The sequence below is a fragment of the Suillus bovinus genome, assembly GCF_016758785.1.
Source record: "Suillus bovinus strain UH-Sbo-P2 chromosome Unknown EDB93scaffold_1, whole genome shotgun sequence".
Classification (NCBI taxonomy): Eukaryota; Fungi; Basidiomycota; class Agaricomycetes; order Boletales; family Suillaceae; genus Suillus; species Suillus bovinus.
Genome location: NW_024542057.1, coordinates 1,008,786 through 1,026,518, shown reverse-complemented (window position 1 = coordinate 1,026,518; position 17,733 = coordinate 1,008,786). Strand labels below are relative to the sequence as shown.

At 49.1% G+C, this 17,733-nt stretch overlaps 6 protein-coding genes across 6 annotated transcripts; 2 read left to right on the top strand and 4 right to left on the bottom strand.

Moving 5' to 3' along the window:
* Nucleotides 1-563: 563 nt before the first annotated feature.
* EDB93DRAFT_1217307 (uncharacterized protein) lies at nt 564-3,463 on the bottom strand. The gene is made up of 3 exons (XM_041451083.1): nt 3,047-3,463; nt 2,765-2,998; nt 564-2,714 (listed from the first exon to the last, which is right to left on the bottom strand). The coding sequence occupies exons 1-3, from the start codon at nt 3,293-3,295 to the stop codon at nt 828-830; spliced, it is 2,370 nt and encodes a 789-aa protein (XP_041313712.1). The 5' UTR covers nt 3,296-3,463; the 3' UTR covers nt 564-827.
* Nucleotides 3,464-4,451: 988 nt separating this feature from the next.
* On the top strand, nt 4,452-6,003 carry EDB93DRAFT_31749 (uncharacterized protein). The gene is made up of 4 exons (XM_041456064.1): nt 4,452-4,674; nt 4,721-4,772; nt 4,825-4,852; nt 4,907-6,003. The coding sequence occupies exons 2-4, from the start codon at nt 4,728-4,730 to the stop codon at nt 5,878-5,880; spliced, it is 1,047 nt and encodes a 348-aa protein (XP_041313711.1). The 5' UTR covers nt 4,452-4,674; nt 4,721-4,727; the 3' UTR covers nt 5,881-6,003.
* Nucleotides 6,004-6,126: 123 nt separating this feature from the next.
* Nucleotides 6,127-7,991, bottom strand: EDB93DRAFT_1073556 (uncharacterized protein; the record flags this gene model as incomplete). Its single annotated transcript, XM_041445023.1, has 6 exons — nt 6,127-6,451; nt 6,501-6,838; nt 6,891-7,159; nt 7,209-7,240; nt 7,289-7,711; nt 7,765-7,991. The coding sequence occupies 6 exons, from the start codon at nt 7,989-7,991 to the stop codon at nt 6,127-6,129; spliced, it is 1,614 nt and encodes a 537-aa protein (XP_041313710.1).
* A 1,828-nt stretch (nt 7,992-9,819) lies between these two features.
* On the top strand, nt 9,820-12,400 carry EDB93DRAFT_1260897 (uncharacterized protein; the record flags this gene model as incomplete). Its single annotated transcript, XM_041454181.1, has 2 exons — nt 9,820-9,866; nt 9,935-12,400. 2 exons carry the CDS (start codon nt 9,820-9,822, stop codon nt 12,237-12,239), a joined length of 2,352 nt encoding a protein of 783 aa, XP_041313709.1. The 3' UTR covers nt 12,240-12,400.
* EDB93DRAFT_31495 (uncharacterized protein) lies at nt 12,284-14,516 on the bottom strand. Its single transcript, XM_041456052.1, has 4 exons — nt 14,110-14,516; nt 13,962-14,056; nt 13,876-13,910; nt 12,284-13,826 (listed from the first exon to the last, which is right to left on the bottom strand). The coding sequence occupies exons 1-4, from the start codon at nt 14,168-14,170 to the stop codon at nt 12,329-12,331; spliced, it is 1,689 nt and encodes a 562-aa protein (XP_041313708.1). The 5' UTR covers nt 14,171-14,516; the 3' UTR covers nt 12,284-12,328.
* EDB93DRAFT_31629 (translation initiation factor eIF-3b) lies at nt 14,188-17,223 on the bottom strand. The gene is made up of 9 exons (XM_041456057.1): nt 17,089-17,223; nt 16,850-17,035; nt 16,620-16,797; nt 16,447-16,572; nt 15,709-16,398; nt 15,508-15,652; nt 15,300-15,458; nt 14,965-15,239; nt 14,188-14,908 (listed from the first exon to the last, which is right to left on the bottom strand). The coding sequence occupies exons 1-9, from the start codon at nt 17,157-17,159 to the stop codon at nt 14,513-14,515; spliced, it is 2,226 nt and encodes a 741-aa protein (XP_041313707.1). The 5' UTR covers nt 17,160-17,223; the 3' UTR covers nt 14,188-14,512.
* Nucleotides 17,224-17,733: the final 510 nt, after the last annotated feature.

Sequence of the window (17,733 nt, the reverse complement as noted above, 5' to 3'; positions counted from 1 at the left end):
AATACGCAGCCTCCGCAAAAATCTCCATGACACCCGAGCTCACTGGTTACGGCACAGCATAGCCTGCCTTGAGTTGCACCTTCCTGTATGTTTACAGCGCATTTGTTTTAGTCCTGGCTTTGACCTTTGCGCCGACAATGTGTTTCCGCGAGACACAGCAACTGCATAAGTTTCTCCGAGGTTCCTCAGGTTCTGTTCAGTTTCCAGTGCATGCAAGCCAGGTCAGAGTAGGTATTTTAACTCATCTTTGCGAATTTAATTATACTTTGTACAGAACTTCATCATGATGATGAAGCAACCGATTCTCCTTGTAGAAACCAGTGACCTGGCCTCTATCACCAGTCAGGGCAACACTTGATAGTGCAATTTGTACAATACAGGCTTGGATCAACAATGTGCCAATTGCATTTCCATCTCGCTGTTCCTTTTCTTTTAGAAACCCTCGTGTATGGGGGCCTGCCCGGGCCGTTGATTATCGGTCCGCAAACTCTATTGCAGCAGCTGTTAGAACGACGCCAAGAAATGTATTTGTGTGTACAACGTCACTGGACACTGGCATGACGCTCACGGCCTTGCAGGTCCGCCGCTGCATGTGCACGACCAACGCCACGACAACATGAATTTACGGCTCACCCTTCTATTAATCAAACCATTGCGGAGTAGTGGTCATTGTGCGCCACCAAGTCACAACCTCTCGTTTGAATTAACCATTGACCATTAACACTCACATCGTATGAGATCTACAAGTTGTCTATTCGCAACATGGTAACAACACGGCACAAATATACTGTGGTATTTAAATAAGGTATATACAGTGCAGGTCAGACTCAGGTGTCTGGCTCATCCCCTGTGCGGCTCATTCCAGCACTCCAAATCGTACTCCCGCTCCCACCTCCGCTCCTCCTGCTTCTACGACTTCTCCACTCCTCTCCTAGGCTCCTCGGGGGCTCAGTAAAACCTCCTGGTCTACCTTTGGCAATATCATCAATGAGCATTTGCTCATGCGCATCTAATGCTGCCAGGGAGTTCTCTGCCTCGGCTTGCTCCAGAGCCTCATGCGTGAGTTCAGACCGCCCGTCACCAATAATGCCAAGCCCATATGTCGCTTGATGACTATTGTGCGTCGAAGGCCCAGAGTTAACAGATGAAGTGTCGGAATGACCAGTGGTGGATCGTGACCTAAAGATTGAAAAGCGACTGGCTGTAGCAGTCTGAGGGCTCTCGGGGGTCGAATAACTCTTTTGTATGGACACCGATGGAGAAGGAGCAGGTTGCTCAATACCCATGAGTTTCATGGTTGCATGGAGCCGCTCTCTTTCCCGCCGATCCTCCTCATCCTCATAGGTCTCTAGTTTGCGTGCGCTGGTCATAGGTGTGGAGGTTGACTTCAGCGTGAGAGGTCGTAAATTGGCTGGTTCGGGCTTCTTCTCTGCGCCGCCGAACAAAGAGAAATTCTTCCAGTCGATAGACATAGAACGTCGTTGAGATGCCTTCGGGACAGAGGTGTCGGAAATGGGAGGTGGCGACGATGGCGTCTTCTCGGGAGCGGGGGTAGGGGCGGAATCCGAAACTGTTCGAGAGAAAAAGGTTGATTGTGGTCGAGGTTTAGATGTCTTCGCTAGGGTACTGGCAGTGGTTGTTGCACTCAGAGAAAGAGACTTGGAATGTGTGGCCGGAGACTTCTCATAGTCCACTGAGAGGACATGCTCGAAACCTTCTTCTGCAATGATCCTGTCGATGATTTTGGACGCATATAAAGAAAGTGCCTTGTTGGCATCTTTGAGAGTCTTGACTTCTGATCGTAGGGCTTCCAGGTCTGCATTTGATTCTGGCATGTCAGAAGTGGTGACTTTTCTGGTGTCCGAAGGTACCCTATTTCGTCTTCCTTTGCTACCAAGAGCTCGATCGCCGTCGATGGAATCTCCGCAGAGAATGTCCTTGTTCTCAGCACGACCAAGTTCTGCAGCCAAGTCAAGTCCTGGACCGGTGATTGGGAGGTCGGCGAGAGACTCTCCATGCGGAGCTCGACTGGGAGAATGCGACGCCGAGTCATTCCTACGTACATGACGTCCATGGCGGTTTGAAGATGGCGAATCAGCTCTGAAAGATTGCCCCAAATCATCCTCAGTCATCTCTTCCTCGACCCTATCCAATAGGCTCCTTCCCGTGCTCCTAAGACTGCCTGCGTCGTCTACCATCACTTCATCGTCATTGTATCCACCGTCCGTTGTGTTTGGGGTGCCACCGACTTGTTTTAAGAGATCAAATTGGCCGCTTAACGTCTTCTCCCGTAACAAGATCATGTAGCTCTCGTTGTCCTCTTGTAATTGATTGTTCACTCTCTTCAAATCCACGAGCTGTGCTTGCAAAAGTATGAGAGTACTATGCAAGGATGTATAAGATGTTGATAGTGTCGAGAGCTCAAGTTTGAGAGCTGTCATTTCAGCTGGTTCGCTTTCCGGATCGTTGACGTCCTGCTTAGTAGGATGATGTTGTTCCTCGCGATTTTGGGGGACAGCGACTTCTGATGCCTCCGCCTCCGCCTCAACATCGGTGTCGAGGGGATCTTGGCGAGAAGAATTCGTCGTGTAGGTTGCATCAGCAGATCGGGGCGGTTCAGCAACTTTGCGGGCTTGCGTAAGAGACTGAATCCGTGATCTGAGGTGCTGTTCGTTGTCATAAGCTGCTTGGCGCTCTGCCTCGAATGTTGATGTCTACAAATCATCCATGTCTGTATGAAGTGCGAGAAGAGACAAAAACGGACCTGCTCATTATATCGCCTTTGCAAATCTCGCTTCTCCCGCTCGAGTTCCCTAACTTGTGCCCGCAGCTTTTCAGAGACTTCGATACGGGCTGCCATCTCTTCTTCCATCCGTGCCTGATCAACGTACATTTCATTCAAGCGGGATTCTGCTGAATTCAAAGCAGACATGACACTGTCGTTCTCAGCTGTCAGACTAGCAATTGTCTGATCCTTATTTTGGACTTGGACGAGCAACTGATGCGGCGGTCAGTGAAGCACTCTCTCTCAGAATTATGAACGCACCTCTTCCTTCCTTTCGGTCTCATGCTTCAGCGCAATATTCAGCGATTCACGCGACTCTGGTCCCATTGTTGGTGCTGTTTTAATAGAAGAGCGGCGTGATAGTGCTGCACCCTGTGAATTTGGGGCACGAACAGAAGCCAGAGCTGGACGGGATGTAGAAAGGTTCTTCGCGGGGGGAGGCGACGTTGCGGCACTAGATGAGCGCCTGAAACCCGGTGGAGTGGCCCGAGAAGTTGGGGCGCTATTCATGATGACTTCTGGTAGTAATGTTCAAACGAATGATGTTCAGCGTGGAGTGGCGTGACGCTGGTATCTGAGCGCCCTAGAAAGTTATTGGTACATGGATCTGGCTTGCAGGCCAGCTATAAGTTGATGCGTTGTAAGTATGTATGTGCTTGGTGAGAGTTGAACTTGTCATGCGAAACCATGTCTTTCAAATCCAGAACGGGTAGGTTGGTGAGAACACCGCCGCAGCACTACTAGTAGTATAACGTCCAGCCAGTCAACTTCAAGTTCAGTACAGAGTAAGTCACTCCACAATTTCCGCAACTGCTGAGGTTTCGGAAGGAGTACGGATGTGCATTCAATGGACTTTCGAGGTATCCGGATGCCATTCGCGCGGTCGTCCTTTCGTCAGTGGCATTTCCTAATGTATCCTCTGCAGGGATCAACTGTAAGGGCTGCATCCCACTGAAGTAGACGATGACTGGTCTTCTTCAGCAGTCTGGTAGGGACATATCGCGGTGTACCCCATCATCCAAGACCGACGAGCGAATCGTGATAGCGTCTGCGTATGCTCTCACACATATCTTCAATAATGCTAGCCTGATGCCAAATCCCCCCAAAATACAAGCGGATCGAACGCTGTAGTTCACGTATCTGTCTCGAAAGACGAAGCTCGTGAGCGTCTTGGCCAAACGGCTATCACCTACACCGTACTCGTACACTAGCTATCCCAGACCTGAGAACGATAGAAATGGTCATTGATATCTAGTACTGTACTCACCGAAAGCTTGTATCGAAGCTTTCGGTAAAGGGAACATGTATGAGTCCATGAAGAAAGTGGAAACTATGGCTGACACGCTGAGCAAATGCTTGAATGAAGTAAAAAAGAAAGCATATCTGGTACTCCTTCCGACAATGATCAATGCTTTTCATCAACCAACTTCGCCTGCTTTTGCTTTTGACCTTGGATTTGCGAATGGAATGCGGCGGGGCGCTCACACGCCCGCGCGTGGTAGAGCGTGCGTGAGATCGAGTACGAGTCGCCACTGGCTGTTGTGGCTCCTCCGGTCGCTTATTACCTCCAAACCAAGTTTCATGACGTCGATGGGCAGTGCTAGTGATGATCACAGCGCTGAAGATTCCAGAGACACCAAGGCTCCAATAGATGGACAATGTCACACTATGTCACATGTCTGCTCAGTTTCACCCTCACTGTTTCAACATCGCTTTGTGATGTCGTGCGCTGTGTACTTACTTAGAGGCAATGGCACGCAAAATGAAGCGGCAGAAACATGCAATCAATGCTATCGAATTGATTATTGTGACTAATGTGAATAATAAGGCGGACTCGGATAAGCTTGTGAGTAGCGGCTTGAAGTGGCCCTCATCGACCACATTTTTCAGTAAGTCCATTACATTAGGGCATACGGAATTGACATTTCGCTTTAGAACGTGGATGGCTTCCTTGTTAAAAGAGATTCCTCGAGAGTCCCTCCAAAATGTGAGCTCACTGTCTCCGTTGCCAAGGGTCACTTAGCTCAATCAGTAGTCAGCTGCTTTCCTGCATAAGGGTAGCACACGGTGAGATCTAGCACATCGCCCCATTTGATATCTTATGTGATTGAACGTCATCAGCTCTGCCTTTCGGACATGACGCCTCAGCTGAACGTGATGCGCCTGCACCACTGCTACTTTCATCCCTCAGCCGCGGAGATGTCATAGAGGTTCAGGGTCCCGCTTCATCAGGAAAAACCCATCTCTTGTATCATTTCGTACTGCTCTGCATCGCTCCGTCGACGCAAATGTCCATCGACTTTGGGGGTAATGGATTGGCCGCAGTCATCTATGACACAGATGCATCATTTGATGTCGCAAGACTCCATCAGTTGCTATTGACCCGTTTGTCCCTTGCCCTGCCTCACAACATCGAGATGGCACGACGTCTAGCTGAGGAATCGTTGCACCGTCTACATGTCTTTCGGCCAACTTCGCTTCTCCAACTCGCCACCAGTCTTTTACATCTCCCATCGTATCACAAGGCCTCCATACCAGAACACGAAATAGGCCTTCTTGCCGTGGATTCGATGAGCGCATTTTATTGGACCGACCGTTTCATCATGGAGCAGATGCGCAACGTGCCCCAAAGGGAACCAGACCCTTCATCAGTAAACCCACTTCATCATGTGCTCACGGCGCTTGGTCGACTTCGCTTGTCCCACGCCCCTTTCATCATATTGACCAATTGGGGTCTGAATCTCGCCTCGCGATCCAGTGGACCGGTGACGTTTTACATGCAACACTTGCATCCATTCCCTGTTCACTCTGAAAACCGTGACGCGAACGCTCTGCCCAGTTCGATGACTGGCGATCTTCCACCGACGCCCATGCCGCTTCCCCTTACGCACCACATCACCTTATTCCCGGTGTCGACACCTCCTTTTGCTCCAGAGATTTCCCTGCGTGATGCCGTCCAACAGGAAGTAGAGTATCGTAGAAGTATGGTACAAAAGGGGGAAATTACAGGTCTCGTCAGGACTACAGGAGAACAAGAGATAACCCGTTTGACTCTTTGCATCACACCTGAAAACGTTCATATCAGGTATTTATGATGCCCCTCGTGACTTCTTGAATTGTTATTCCGCTGATACTAAAGTATTCGACATTGTATGTATTCGGTTTGACTAGGTACTTCCACTTGTGTAGGGGATGTAGTGATTGATATAAAGTTGTGCCTGCTACAGTTGTCGATTGGGAGTTAGTTCCGTAGCTAGTTATATGCGTTAATAAAGTAAGGTATAGATATAAATTAGATCCAAAACAATTAGTTCAATTATGATAAGATATAGTGGCCTGCTTTACTGCAGAGAGGCGTAGATCTTGTCGAGTTCGGCTTGATATGCCTCTTCAACAGCCTTGCGCCGAATGTTGCCTTTAGTCGCAGTGCGAGGAAGGGATCCCGAAGACACTACAACAATCAAATTCGGGTTCGTGATCTGCTCATGGAGGTAGCGCCGGGAGTGAAATTGGCGAGTTTTGCGGATGATATCCCTCTTGAGCTTCTCGTGGTCGACGCCGGGAGCAGGCTCAACGAAAAGAGCGGGTGACGGACGTCCGGTTCCCACGACAATGCATTCTTCGATGAGGTCACCGCAGGTGGCTCGAATATTATCTTCAATCGCTCTAACATCGTAAATTAATGGCTTCGAATCACACAGCAAATCAAACGTACTTTGTATCGCACCGCAAGCTATTTTCGCTCTTGATCCAGTCATCATTACGACCACGGAATGCATATGACCCGGGCATAATTTCTTGGAATAAATCACCGGTGTGGAAGTGACCGTCATTGCTGCGCAAAGACACATCCGGGCAGTCGCCAGAGCTGGATAGAATAACAAGCTCCAACATCTGGGCTGACGTCTTGTGCCCTGACTCGATCTGAGTGTCGGCATCAATGGGCACAAAGCCGTAAGATGTTCCCGGTATAGGACGAAGAAGAGGTGCATCCCGGCCCTTTCCACCCATAGAGAGGAGCATTGCACCACATTCGGTGCTGCCGAATAGGTTCTAATTTTACAAGGTCAAGCTGAGGATCAAAAAGGGCTCATATGAATCTCACCTTCATCTTCAATCCATTTTTGTATGCCCAGTCCTCGTCCTCCCGAGGCAATGACAATCCGCTGATTAAAATTTGATCAAGACTTTGGAGGTACCCAAGAAGTTTGCGGTTTTGCCGCGAGTTGCGAAGGTGAATTGAAAGGAATGTGGAAAACTGGTTCAGACGATTGAGCTGGCAGTGGTGGATCATATCGATCAGTTCTTCTGAAGAAAACCCAATTTTGGTCGGCTGAATGACGCAAGACCCGTGCTGCAATGTGCCAATGAGCACTAGAATCAGGTCAGAAAATGAAGCACAACAATTCAATGGAGGGCTCACTGAATGTTTGGCCAATGTGACACATGCTGCCCCTGAAAAAGAATTAGGAAGGGAAGGGCAATATTGGATAATAGACATACATCCATACGGAAACGTCTTGTCCACGCGTATTTATGTGAGCGCTAGTCACCTTGGCCTTTGCCACAATCGCATGGAGCCAACGAGAATTACAAGGAACGAGTTTGGGGCTGCCTGACGTAGAGCCACTTGTGTGGAAAATAAATACCGGTTTATCGGGGTTGGAGTTAGATCGTATGGGAGGAAGGTTATATTTAAAAGATGCCATCTCCGACTTTTTGATCGCCAGATGGACGGGAAGGGGAAACGATGCAGTCGATGTCTGGAATTGTGAATCGGATATCAATGCTTTGGCGCCTGCCTTCTTGAGCAGTTCAAGCACAACATCAGGATTCGGCAAACGAATGCTGAAGAGCTGAGGGACATATCCAGCTCGTGAAAGGCCATAAATATGGAGAACATCCTGGTATGTCATTCCCGGTAACCTGAAGTTACGACGTCAGCAACATAGGTTGAAGGAAAGGCTGGACAGACATACCATAAGCCTACGACCGAATACTCTGGTACGCCGTCAGACTGAAGTGTCTGACGCCAATACCGAGCAGTGAACTCGACGTCATCCTTGAACTGGCTGTAAGTTATTGACGACCAATCATGTACCTGACCAGTTAATAGATCTGATCGGGGTACCCTAAAGACCGGAACATCTGGGTAGGAAGAAGCACTGTGTTCTAGGACTGTGAGGTGAGATAGGTAAGTAGACATTAAGGAGAGGAGGTGGAATGATTACAGGAGGATTGGCCATTGGGGCTTTTATATAGATGCTGTACGAAGGCCCAAGGCTTGGGTCAGAGCATATCCCGGTACGGAGTTGTTTACGAATGCGGGTGGTGGTTGTTAGGCGCGTTGCGGATAGCCTCCAAGTCACGGCGATAGGTCAGATATTGAAACGATCGAAACACCGCAGTACGAGTTGAACGTATAAGCTGACTCTAAAAAAGGATACCAGGTCGTGAACTTGGATCAGACCTGAGAAACGCCACGGGCGAGAACGATCGCCGTGTCAGACCCTGTCGAGACTGGTACGGAAGGTTGAGGAGATCCCAGGCCTAGATATTGCTAGTTTAGCTCGGCTGCATCGCGCATCGGATACGTTCCGTTAGGGACGGAGGTTAATGGATCACGTGATGACTAAGACTTTGCCTGTGTATGTACAGCCCGAGCTAAACCTTCCTCCAATCATTGACCTTGTATTCTTACCATCGTAGCAACTGGCTCTTGTTCTATCATGCCGGAGTGACTCGTGCAACGGTGACTCGTTCAAACGGGAACGAAAAAAATACTATGTACCTTTCGCTCGGTGTCATAGACATCTAAAAAACGTGTTTCAGCAATTCAGTCCGACGGCATGGCAGTCCCGCCCCAAATCTTTTTGTAATTCATGAAGCCCGACTCTGACCTGTAGATCAAAATAACCGACAAGACAAGTACCTTGATGGTTCTCGATATGTCACATAGTTCGGTACCTGCATTTGGTGAACCTTTGAGCCATTTGGCAGAAACTCTCAGACGTCAAGATCTCCTCCCTGACTTTAGCAATGTCGTCGGTCAGGTTCCGGAGGAAATGTATTAACAAGGCAAAGTTTTAAACAGATCAAGCGCGCAGGCGATGCCAAGGCACTGGCATGCGGTCGCTCAATACAAATTATATTCTTTCTTGATGTCGTTTATGTGACCTTTCAATGATTAAACGCTTGCTCGCTTCAACCTATTAGGCTCGACGAGACCCGGACGAACGGACTGAATCACCCGCTACCGTTTGTTATTCCTATGATCGCGGGAGGCATCTTGACCATATTCCAAATGTCCGGGAACAGATCACCGCTGAGAGCCGTTGATTCACCTGCACGCACACGTCGGTAAATGCAAGTTGAGTTAGTTGAGCGTCGTCATGAAACTCACTTGTGGTGGCGTTGAGTGTTTCGACTCTCCAGCAAGGTGGGCCGCCTCCATCGGGAAGGCTCGTCGGGAAGGCTTTCCCTCCGTCTCCAGTAGAATCTGCTATTAATATTTGTGCGAGCACTCGTTGAATGCGACATCCCCCCGTCCTTTCATTCAACTTACGATCATATCAAGTGTTTTTTTGAGAGTACCTGTTACTCTCCAAACACAGGTCGTCTGTTGATAGATAGTTCATTAATATTGTTTATGGCGCGCTGCAAGAGTTAGAGCGGTTGAGGTATGTGCTTTGGCTGTTGGTCATTGTGGTTTGTCGCATACCGGAATTTTCCGATTGATTTCGAAATCGAACCTTTTGCTCTGCACGCTTGCCATTGCATGCTCGAAACTCCATATCATTGACTCTACAATTCCTGTAAGGTCTTTTTTCATTCAAGTTGTTTGCTTTCAGTACTCACCAAAGTTTTACTTCTAGCCACGGTGGTCGAGCTTCACAGCCTCCCCGATTCTGGCTGTCGATGCTAGGGGGAGCCAGCCCCATTCACAGGCAGCATCTCAAGCAAGCCGTCCAAATCGGTCGCCACATTCCTCTTGGAACCCCAATTCATTTCATCTGTCAATTTCGCCATACAGCATGTTCAACTCGGGCAGTGACTCAATCCAAGGCACATCCGCCAGACTGTCAGACCAGTGCCAAACGAAATTTTCAACCTGCCCGTGCTCAGTGTTCGGACCTTTCACTATCACAGTCCAGACTCGCAGCCTTTTACGAAAGCCAAGCAATCTCCTACCACAGGAACTCTGGACAGTTACCCACAGGAAGTGGTAGCTGCCATCGACACGTGTCTTGGGCATGCGAGAGGGTTGGTGGATTGCGAAGCTGTAAAAAGGATCAAGGACGTTCCCATCTATTCTCGGTATTTTACCGACAGGGAGTGTGTCAACCGTCTTGCACAGGATGCGGTCGCGACTTTACGCCCACAACGAGCATTACAAATTCTGAATATTGCTCATCACTTTGGCTGTTACTTGAAACCAAATCATTACGAGGGCGTTGCTTATCACCTAGCCAGCCGGAGCCATTGGGCTTTGATCCCCTTGCTAGTTACAACCGCCAAGCGCCATTGTGGCCGTGCATCGGTCCGACTCCTCAATTGGAATATGCGTGCTCTCGTGGAGAACCAACGTTACGATCAACTCGACCACGCGTTCGAGGAGTTCACAAACGTAGACCTCTTACCAAACAGGCGAACGTTTCATATCCTTATTTCAGGCCACCTCCGGAACCGAAACTTAAATTCTGCAAAGCAGTACATAGAGAAGATGGCTGTCGCTGGGTTCCCCGTGGATCCTTCTACTCATGCTGTTATCGTCGCCGCCTATCGTTCTCTTGGAGTAGACCTGAAAGTGCAAATCCGTGCCTTCGAGGGTTTGCGCGATTTAGATGGGCGACAGTCCACTGTCGTACTCAACAGCATCGTGCAACAGCTTTTGGACTCGAGGGACGAAGAAGCAGCAGCGCGTTTTATTCTAGCATTCGATCTTCCTGGTGGACGCGGCCGAGATCCCATGGGATCTGGCAATACCACCGGGCTCGTTGGCGAGCGCACTCTCGTAGACCCCCCTGCTGTAAAGCCCAATGCAGCTACTTTCTCAATTCTATTGCGGTATATGGCAAGAGAAGGCAAGCTTTCGCGCATGCTCAAACTCCTAGACCACATGAAACAAGCTGGTGTCCACCCAGATACCTCCATTCTAGCAGCGCTCATTCGAGGATATCTAGCTGCAGGGCATAATCGCGAAGCTATTAGTATTGTTGCCATGCTGCTGAACACGCGATCTACTGCTGCTGCTGAGGTCTTCTGTAGCATGATGCAGGTGCAACCGCTGACAACACTTCCTGTTGACGTTCAGGGTATTCCCTTAACAGCGCATATATTCAATGCACTGATGAGCGGATTAATTGACGTCATGGGCCTCAAAGCGATGCGTGATATATTGCGGACGATGCATACTGTTGGGATCAGTCCAGATAGTCATACGGTGGAAATTCTTATGAGTTTCCTCGAACGAGCACAAGGGACCGGTCCTCGTCAGTTGATACGTGTCCTTCGTTCATTTTCATCCCCTTCGATTCGACCCACCATCCAACACATCCACATCATCTTGCGGAGCATCCTTCGTCGCGAGAAATTTATGGTTCATGGATGTGGGTGGGATACGACTGCTGCCAAGTACTCCAAGAAGCGAAATTACAAACCCAAAAATTCGGAGGGACGTATTCTGGACACAACTGAACACTATCATCCTACGGCCGGTCTCAAACTCCCCCGTCGTGCACGGTTGAAATCTTGGTTTGGACCGATCCTGCAGTCGGTCTCCCGGCAGGCTATTCAAAGCGATCGTGCTACCATAGCACTGAGGCTGAAGCATGAAGCCGTTGCTGGGTCTGATATGGGGCCTTCTCAAACTGCTTTCCAAAATATGTTGGACCAAGGGCTTCACCCAACCATCCACCATTACTCAACGCTTATGGACGGGTATGCGAAGATGGGTGACATGCGAGGCGCTAAACAAGTGCTTCAAGATGCACTTGAAGCTGGCATCCAGCCAAATGCAGTGATGTACACCATTCTCGTCAATGGCTACGGTCGCCAAGGAAAGCCAGAGGAAGCTATGCGGGCTTTCCGTGCGATGATTCGTGTTGGTATCGTTCCTGATATGCCCTCCATCGATGCAGTTGCCCATGCATATTTTGCTGTGGGAGCATATTCAGTAGCGAGACGCGTGCTACGCGAAATGTGGGCACAAATTAAACCATTCCCTCCCGAGCTGGAACACGCGGATCTCCGCACGCTGGCCGTGACGTTTCGCTCCTATGGCTTGAGTCCAGAGCATGGGAGACGCAAATTGTCCATGCGTCAGCAACGTCTGCTGCATTGGAAGATGAGGTCAATTAAAACGGAGTGGATGCGATTTGAGCAGTGGACAGGGTCTCGCCCGCTTTCTGGTGAGATTGATAGACACGATGGATATCCACATAAAGGGGAATAGAAATAACTCATTTATGGAAGTCGGAATGAATGTTCGTAACGTGACGCGGTTAATACATACTACATACAGAATATCTACAAGCATGAGACTTATCGAGCATGTGCAAACTTAGAATCTAGCAGTCGGAGCGCTTCTCTGACGCCATCCGCATTCACCTCCCGCATTCTTCGACGTCCACACTCGATCAATACCTCTTGCGGAACGAGCTTTAGTGGTGAGGACTGCTCTCTTTGTTGTTGATGGTATCGCTCATGTGGATCCGTCAGTAGAACCGAATGATGATCTGGCGCCATGGATCCACCCTGATGAGAATGTCCTGCCATGCCAGTGAGTGCGTTACGTTCAGGCGTAATGGATCCTGGCGCCGGTGATATTACCACCCGTGAGCCAGTGCACTTGGATCTACGAGCAACCACTTCGGCTAATAGTGACAGATCTGCGAATGCGACATTTGGGTGCGACTTGAGCTGACGCCAAGCAACGTCAGTCGGTATCGACGTCTCAGCGCGGGGATTCGTGGACGAAATCATGGGCGCTATGCCACAAGATCCACACTTCATGATGTCGCCACAGCAACCGCCGACAACAATCTTGTCGGATTGGTTAGTCCGTAGAGGACAGTCGATGCACGGTGATGTCGAATTGACGGAGTGTCCAATTGCCTGGCAGAACGCTTTCCCGAAAGCGTCGTCTGAACATGCCATGCAATTAGCAGGGTCACCTGAACATTTGGCGGAGAGTGAGACTGAAATCGGAGTCACAGAGAAGACTGGGTTTGTGCTCTGACCCGGCACTCGTCGACGTATTGGGACAGGCGCTTGGTATGCCGGGAGGTTCTCGAGGATGTTCATCTGCGAAGATGCAGGTACCCCTATCTGCGTGGATTGGTCCATAGGTGACATGATGGCAGAATGATCATGTTTTGGTTCGAGTGATACGTGACTTAAATTATTGTCAGTAATGGCATCCTGCATAGCCATCTCCCTGCAAACGCAAGGAGTCTCTGGACTACACAATACACATTGGAAAGAATCGGCTGAATCTTGTGTATCTAGTGCATCCAGTGCATCTAGTGCTGGGACAGGCTCCGATGAAGAATAGCTGAGCATGTGTGTGAGGGAAGGTGGGGGTGTGGGAAAAAGTCCTGAACGACCTGCTGAGGAGAAGCTGGTGGTGGTTCCGTCATCAGGGGAGGAAGCCATTGAAGTGGATGGGGGGCTATAGGAGGTAAAATGACTTGGAATGCCCTGCGGCGAGTCCATTGCCTCGGCTTCCATCTTCGCTCGCTTGTTGCTGTTGCGGATAGGTCGTTCGGGGGACATGCTAGGTGATGGCACGACCGCAACATTCTCCCTGTTCCTCTTTCTGTCTCCATCATTCGAATCTGCTTCCCACTCGAGACGAGCGATTTTTTCTTTTAACATCTGATTCTCCTTTCTGAGCTCTTCGTTCTCATCTTTCATTTTCTTCGCAATGTTCTGGAGTGCGACATTACGCTCAATTTCTCCCTGTTCGTAAGAATGAAGGCGAGCTTGTAGCTCAGCAAGCTGAGACTGCTTGCGCTCGCGAAATGCGCGTTGGGCGGCTCTGAATTAAGAATAAGCGGACGGTATTAGAGGACTGCTTCACCCCTCACCTGTTTTGAACACGCCTATCTGCAGACTCTGAATCCTGCGGTCATTATCAGCAATCTGAAGCGCAGGGTAATAAGGAAGCACTTACCTCATCATCTTTTGGGGCTGGAGGGTCGGCAGAGCTCTCCTTCTTGGGCTTTCGCCCGGGTTTGGGTTTAGCTGGGATCACCCACTCTTTTGAGGCTGCGGATGGTACTGTCGGAACTAAGTAACTCGCAATTGTAGATCAAGCTTACCTGTTGCCCATAGCATCGAGGCAGATGTCGAGGCAGCCAGTGAGGGTCCGATAGGTACCATGCTTGAGAAATGAGCGCCAACGAAATGTCAAGCGTCGTCAAGAAGGAAAACAGGAGAACTTGAAAGGGCTATGACTTTGTTTTTTCTCGGTAGTACCGTGGTTAGCCTGTCAGCGGCGACCACGAGGAAGAATTGAATGTTAGATTAGATATTGGGTCGGTAGATTCGGTACTCGGTGGGGAAGTCCGACGGAAACCCAGTTAGGTGGTAACACAGAACTCTCGAGAGTTGACGGAACACCGCCTTGGATAACCCCATGGACGAAGACTGACTACATAGGGTATGCGTATGGGAATGCAGCATGTCTGCCTCCGACTAAATACATCCCCAATCACAGAACATTCACTCCACAATTTCTTCGCTTTGCTCAATAACCTCATCAATCCACTCCTCAATCTCCTCCTTTTCTTCTTCGTGATGCTCGCCATTAAGCTTTTGTCCACGACTCCGTTTCTCTTCCGCAATGTCTCGCTTGCACCGTGCGCGCCATGCGTTCCATTCATCAAGAAGGCGCTTACGGTGAGCGACAAGCTCAGCGCTGACATTGCTCTCTTCCGCAGCATCTTCTTCATCGAATGCACGGCTATACTCACGCAGGTTCTTACGAATCAGCCGCTGCTGTTCCTTTGTGAGAAGACTGCGGGGCCGCGGTCTCCAAATGAATTGCTTGAAGCGATCAAGGATGTGCTTTTCTAATTCTTGTCCCCGGAAGTCCCAAATAGCGTAGCCGTTTTCGAGCTGTGTGGCACAAAAGCGATTAGCACAGCGCAGTGGCGACCATGAATGCAACAGACCGTGTGTCTCCATGCGCTTGCACTGGTGGCCAAGTATCGCCCACTAGGGTCCCATTCCACATCAGTGACACCATAATGATCAGCAGAACCAAGTTGCTGAATGCCGCTGCCCCATTCTTCTTTTACGTTTTGTCCTTCTCGACGTTCTTCAGTGTTGAAATCCAGATCCCAAAACTCGAGTTCAGACTTTGTCGATGAACCAACTGTCGCAAGAACTACATGTCTGCCTCGAGGAGACCAACGTATCGTATTACTAGTCCTCGACGCAAGTGTGCCTGTTTGTAAATAGAAAAAAAGGTCAAAAGGCAAAGCTAGCTGATATTGATACTACGTACGCAGGAGTTTGAAATCATTCTTGGCGCGATCCAGCTGGTAGAAGCTGATATCGGTTTTAATTGTAATTCCGGGCCCAGGGTTACCGAGGTTTGGGTCATTGCTTGACACAATAGCAAATCGCTCCCCCTTAGGCTCCCAGGAGAAGTCTGTCACTGTGTCTATATGGCATGTCAGTGGATGATCTGGTAAGGTCAGGGGTCTCTGCACCTTTCAACTCGACAACTTCAACGGGATAATCCTTCTCGCGAACCCGGAAAATCTCGAGATTGCAGAAAATCGATTTTTTGGTCTTGGTATGACGGTCAACCTTGACACAAAGGAAGTCACCCTGATTTTGCCAATGAAGTTTACACTATAACATCGATCTTTAATACTGGACCAACCACAGAAAAGACGGACAACACCTGCCTCTGTGACATTGAACAAGTTCTTTTGTCTTAGCACAGTGCGAGTCGGGAAACTAATGAGGGTCACTCGCGCTGGTTGATTGGCGACTTCAGGTGTCCAGTAAGCAAGCATGTTCTCTTTTTTCTTGGCACCTTTCTCGGTTTTCTCGGTTTTCGCGGCCTTTTCCGCGTCTTCCTTGTCCTTCTCTCCGTGAGGACACCATTCAAAGTCCACAACCCCCTCAATTTTCAAACTCTTTTTGTCGTGAAGACCCATGGTTGGTAACTCGTAGACACTGATATGCTGTCCTGGCGTTACACGAGCAACGAACTTATCATCGGAACTCCACTTTAAGGCCGGCCACTGCATTTGTTTTTTCAGTGCTGGATCCTCATTTTCATAAGTCGTGGTGGGGAATGTGCGAAGAAGGTGACCGGACTTGATATCCCAAACAGCAATATTATTGCCCTCGTCCTCGGGAGAAAAGAATTCGGGACCTTGAGGGAGATTTGTGGGGACTGAGATGGGATCATGTGACCAAGTGACAAGATAATTTTCGCAAGGAGAAAAGTCCATCAATTTGACGAGAGGGTGTGCAAAACGATGTTGGGGTTCCCATGATGGCCCACCCCACAGGCGGACACCCTGACGAAAAAGTGTAGCGAAGTATGTACCAAGCGGTGACCATGAAGCGTAGAGTTCTGTCCAATTCTTTCAAGAGATTAAGCGGATGCAATAATGGCTGGGACGGCCACATACCTTTTTTGCATAGGCAACTTCACACTGCGAGGGCTTCCCGTGCCAGTGGATTTCCACGTCGTCGCCTCGGTAAGTCACATACTGATCACGTCCTTGAGAATCAGCGAGCCATGCTCGGAGATGTTCCTTTGGAAAGTGAGTCTAACATCTTAATTGCGGAAAAAAAGTCAAACCTTTGGACGGTATTCCTCCACTGCGGGTTCAACGTATGTCTCGTCGATGCTTGCATAGCGTTCAATGTCAGTGAATCGATTGATACGGAAAGTATGCTTCGCATCAAAAGGATGTCCGTTCATTGCGCCGGCCGCAAATGCAGCCGCGTCTGGGTTGCCAAGGTCAACAAAAATGAAGCTACCACACTTTAGTTCTCAAAAATATAGCAATAGGGCTAGGGGGAGCGCACCCTTTAGATTTTCCTGCATTGTCATCCCATGGTACGAAGATCTCATCTTGCTTGATCACAGCCCCTCTTCTAGAGAATTCTTTGCAGATCTTCGTAAGTAACCTGTCGAGCTTAGACTTGTCAATGACGGGTACGCCGTCGACCACGATTATACTGTCGAAACCATCGTCAAAGTCCACGCGATATCTAAGCGGAAGAGAGTAAGTAGAAGTTAAGTGAAAATTTCAAGAAGTCCGCACTTGGCCTCGATGTCTGAAAAATCAAGCTCATCGTCGATAGGGTTGTGTGAAGTGCCGTTAAGACTGGCCATTTTATCTTGCTCACTACTCTCGTTGGCAGCTTGGAGTACAAAAGTAAAGTTCAAGCGGAGTATCCTTTTGCGTGAATTACATAATTTCGATAAGACGTTATCCCTTTTCTCAGCGGACTGTCCTTTCGTACTCCGAACTTCAACCGGGTCTCGGTTAAACTTACTGTCCGCGATGCATCACTGGTTGGATTGGTTGAACATCGTTGCGTACAGTGCTTCTTATGACGAAACGCTTGAACGTATGCAGCTGCGTTTTTTCATAGCTTGTCTGGCCATGATAGATGGTCCTTGTAAGGCGGAATAGCTGATATACTATTTACTTCCCATCACTAGCACGCAGTAACCTCAGGACCAGGGTTAGGGTTACATTTTATTGTGTCAATTTGGCACATGCGCCAAGTAGTACTAGTGATCAGTGCACCATATGGGACATCTGACACGTTCTACCTGTTCTCATCGATATGATGGTTGAATGTTTGAACGTTTAGGCCTCAGGCCTCTGAGCATCCTGTATTAGGGTGTAGGCATTGATCCACATTGAGCGTTTACAGTACTAAATATGTAACATGCAGTT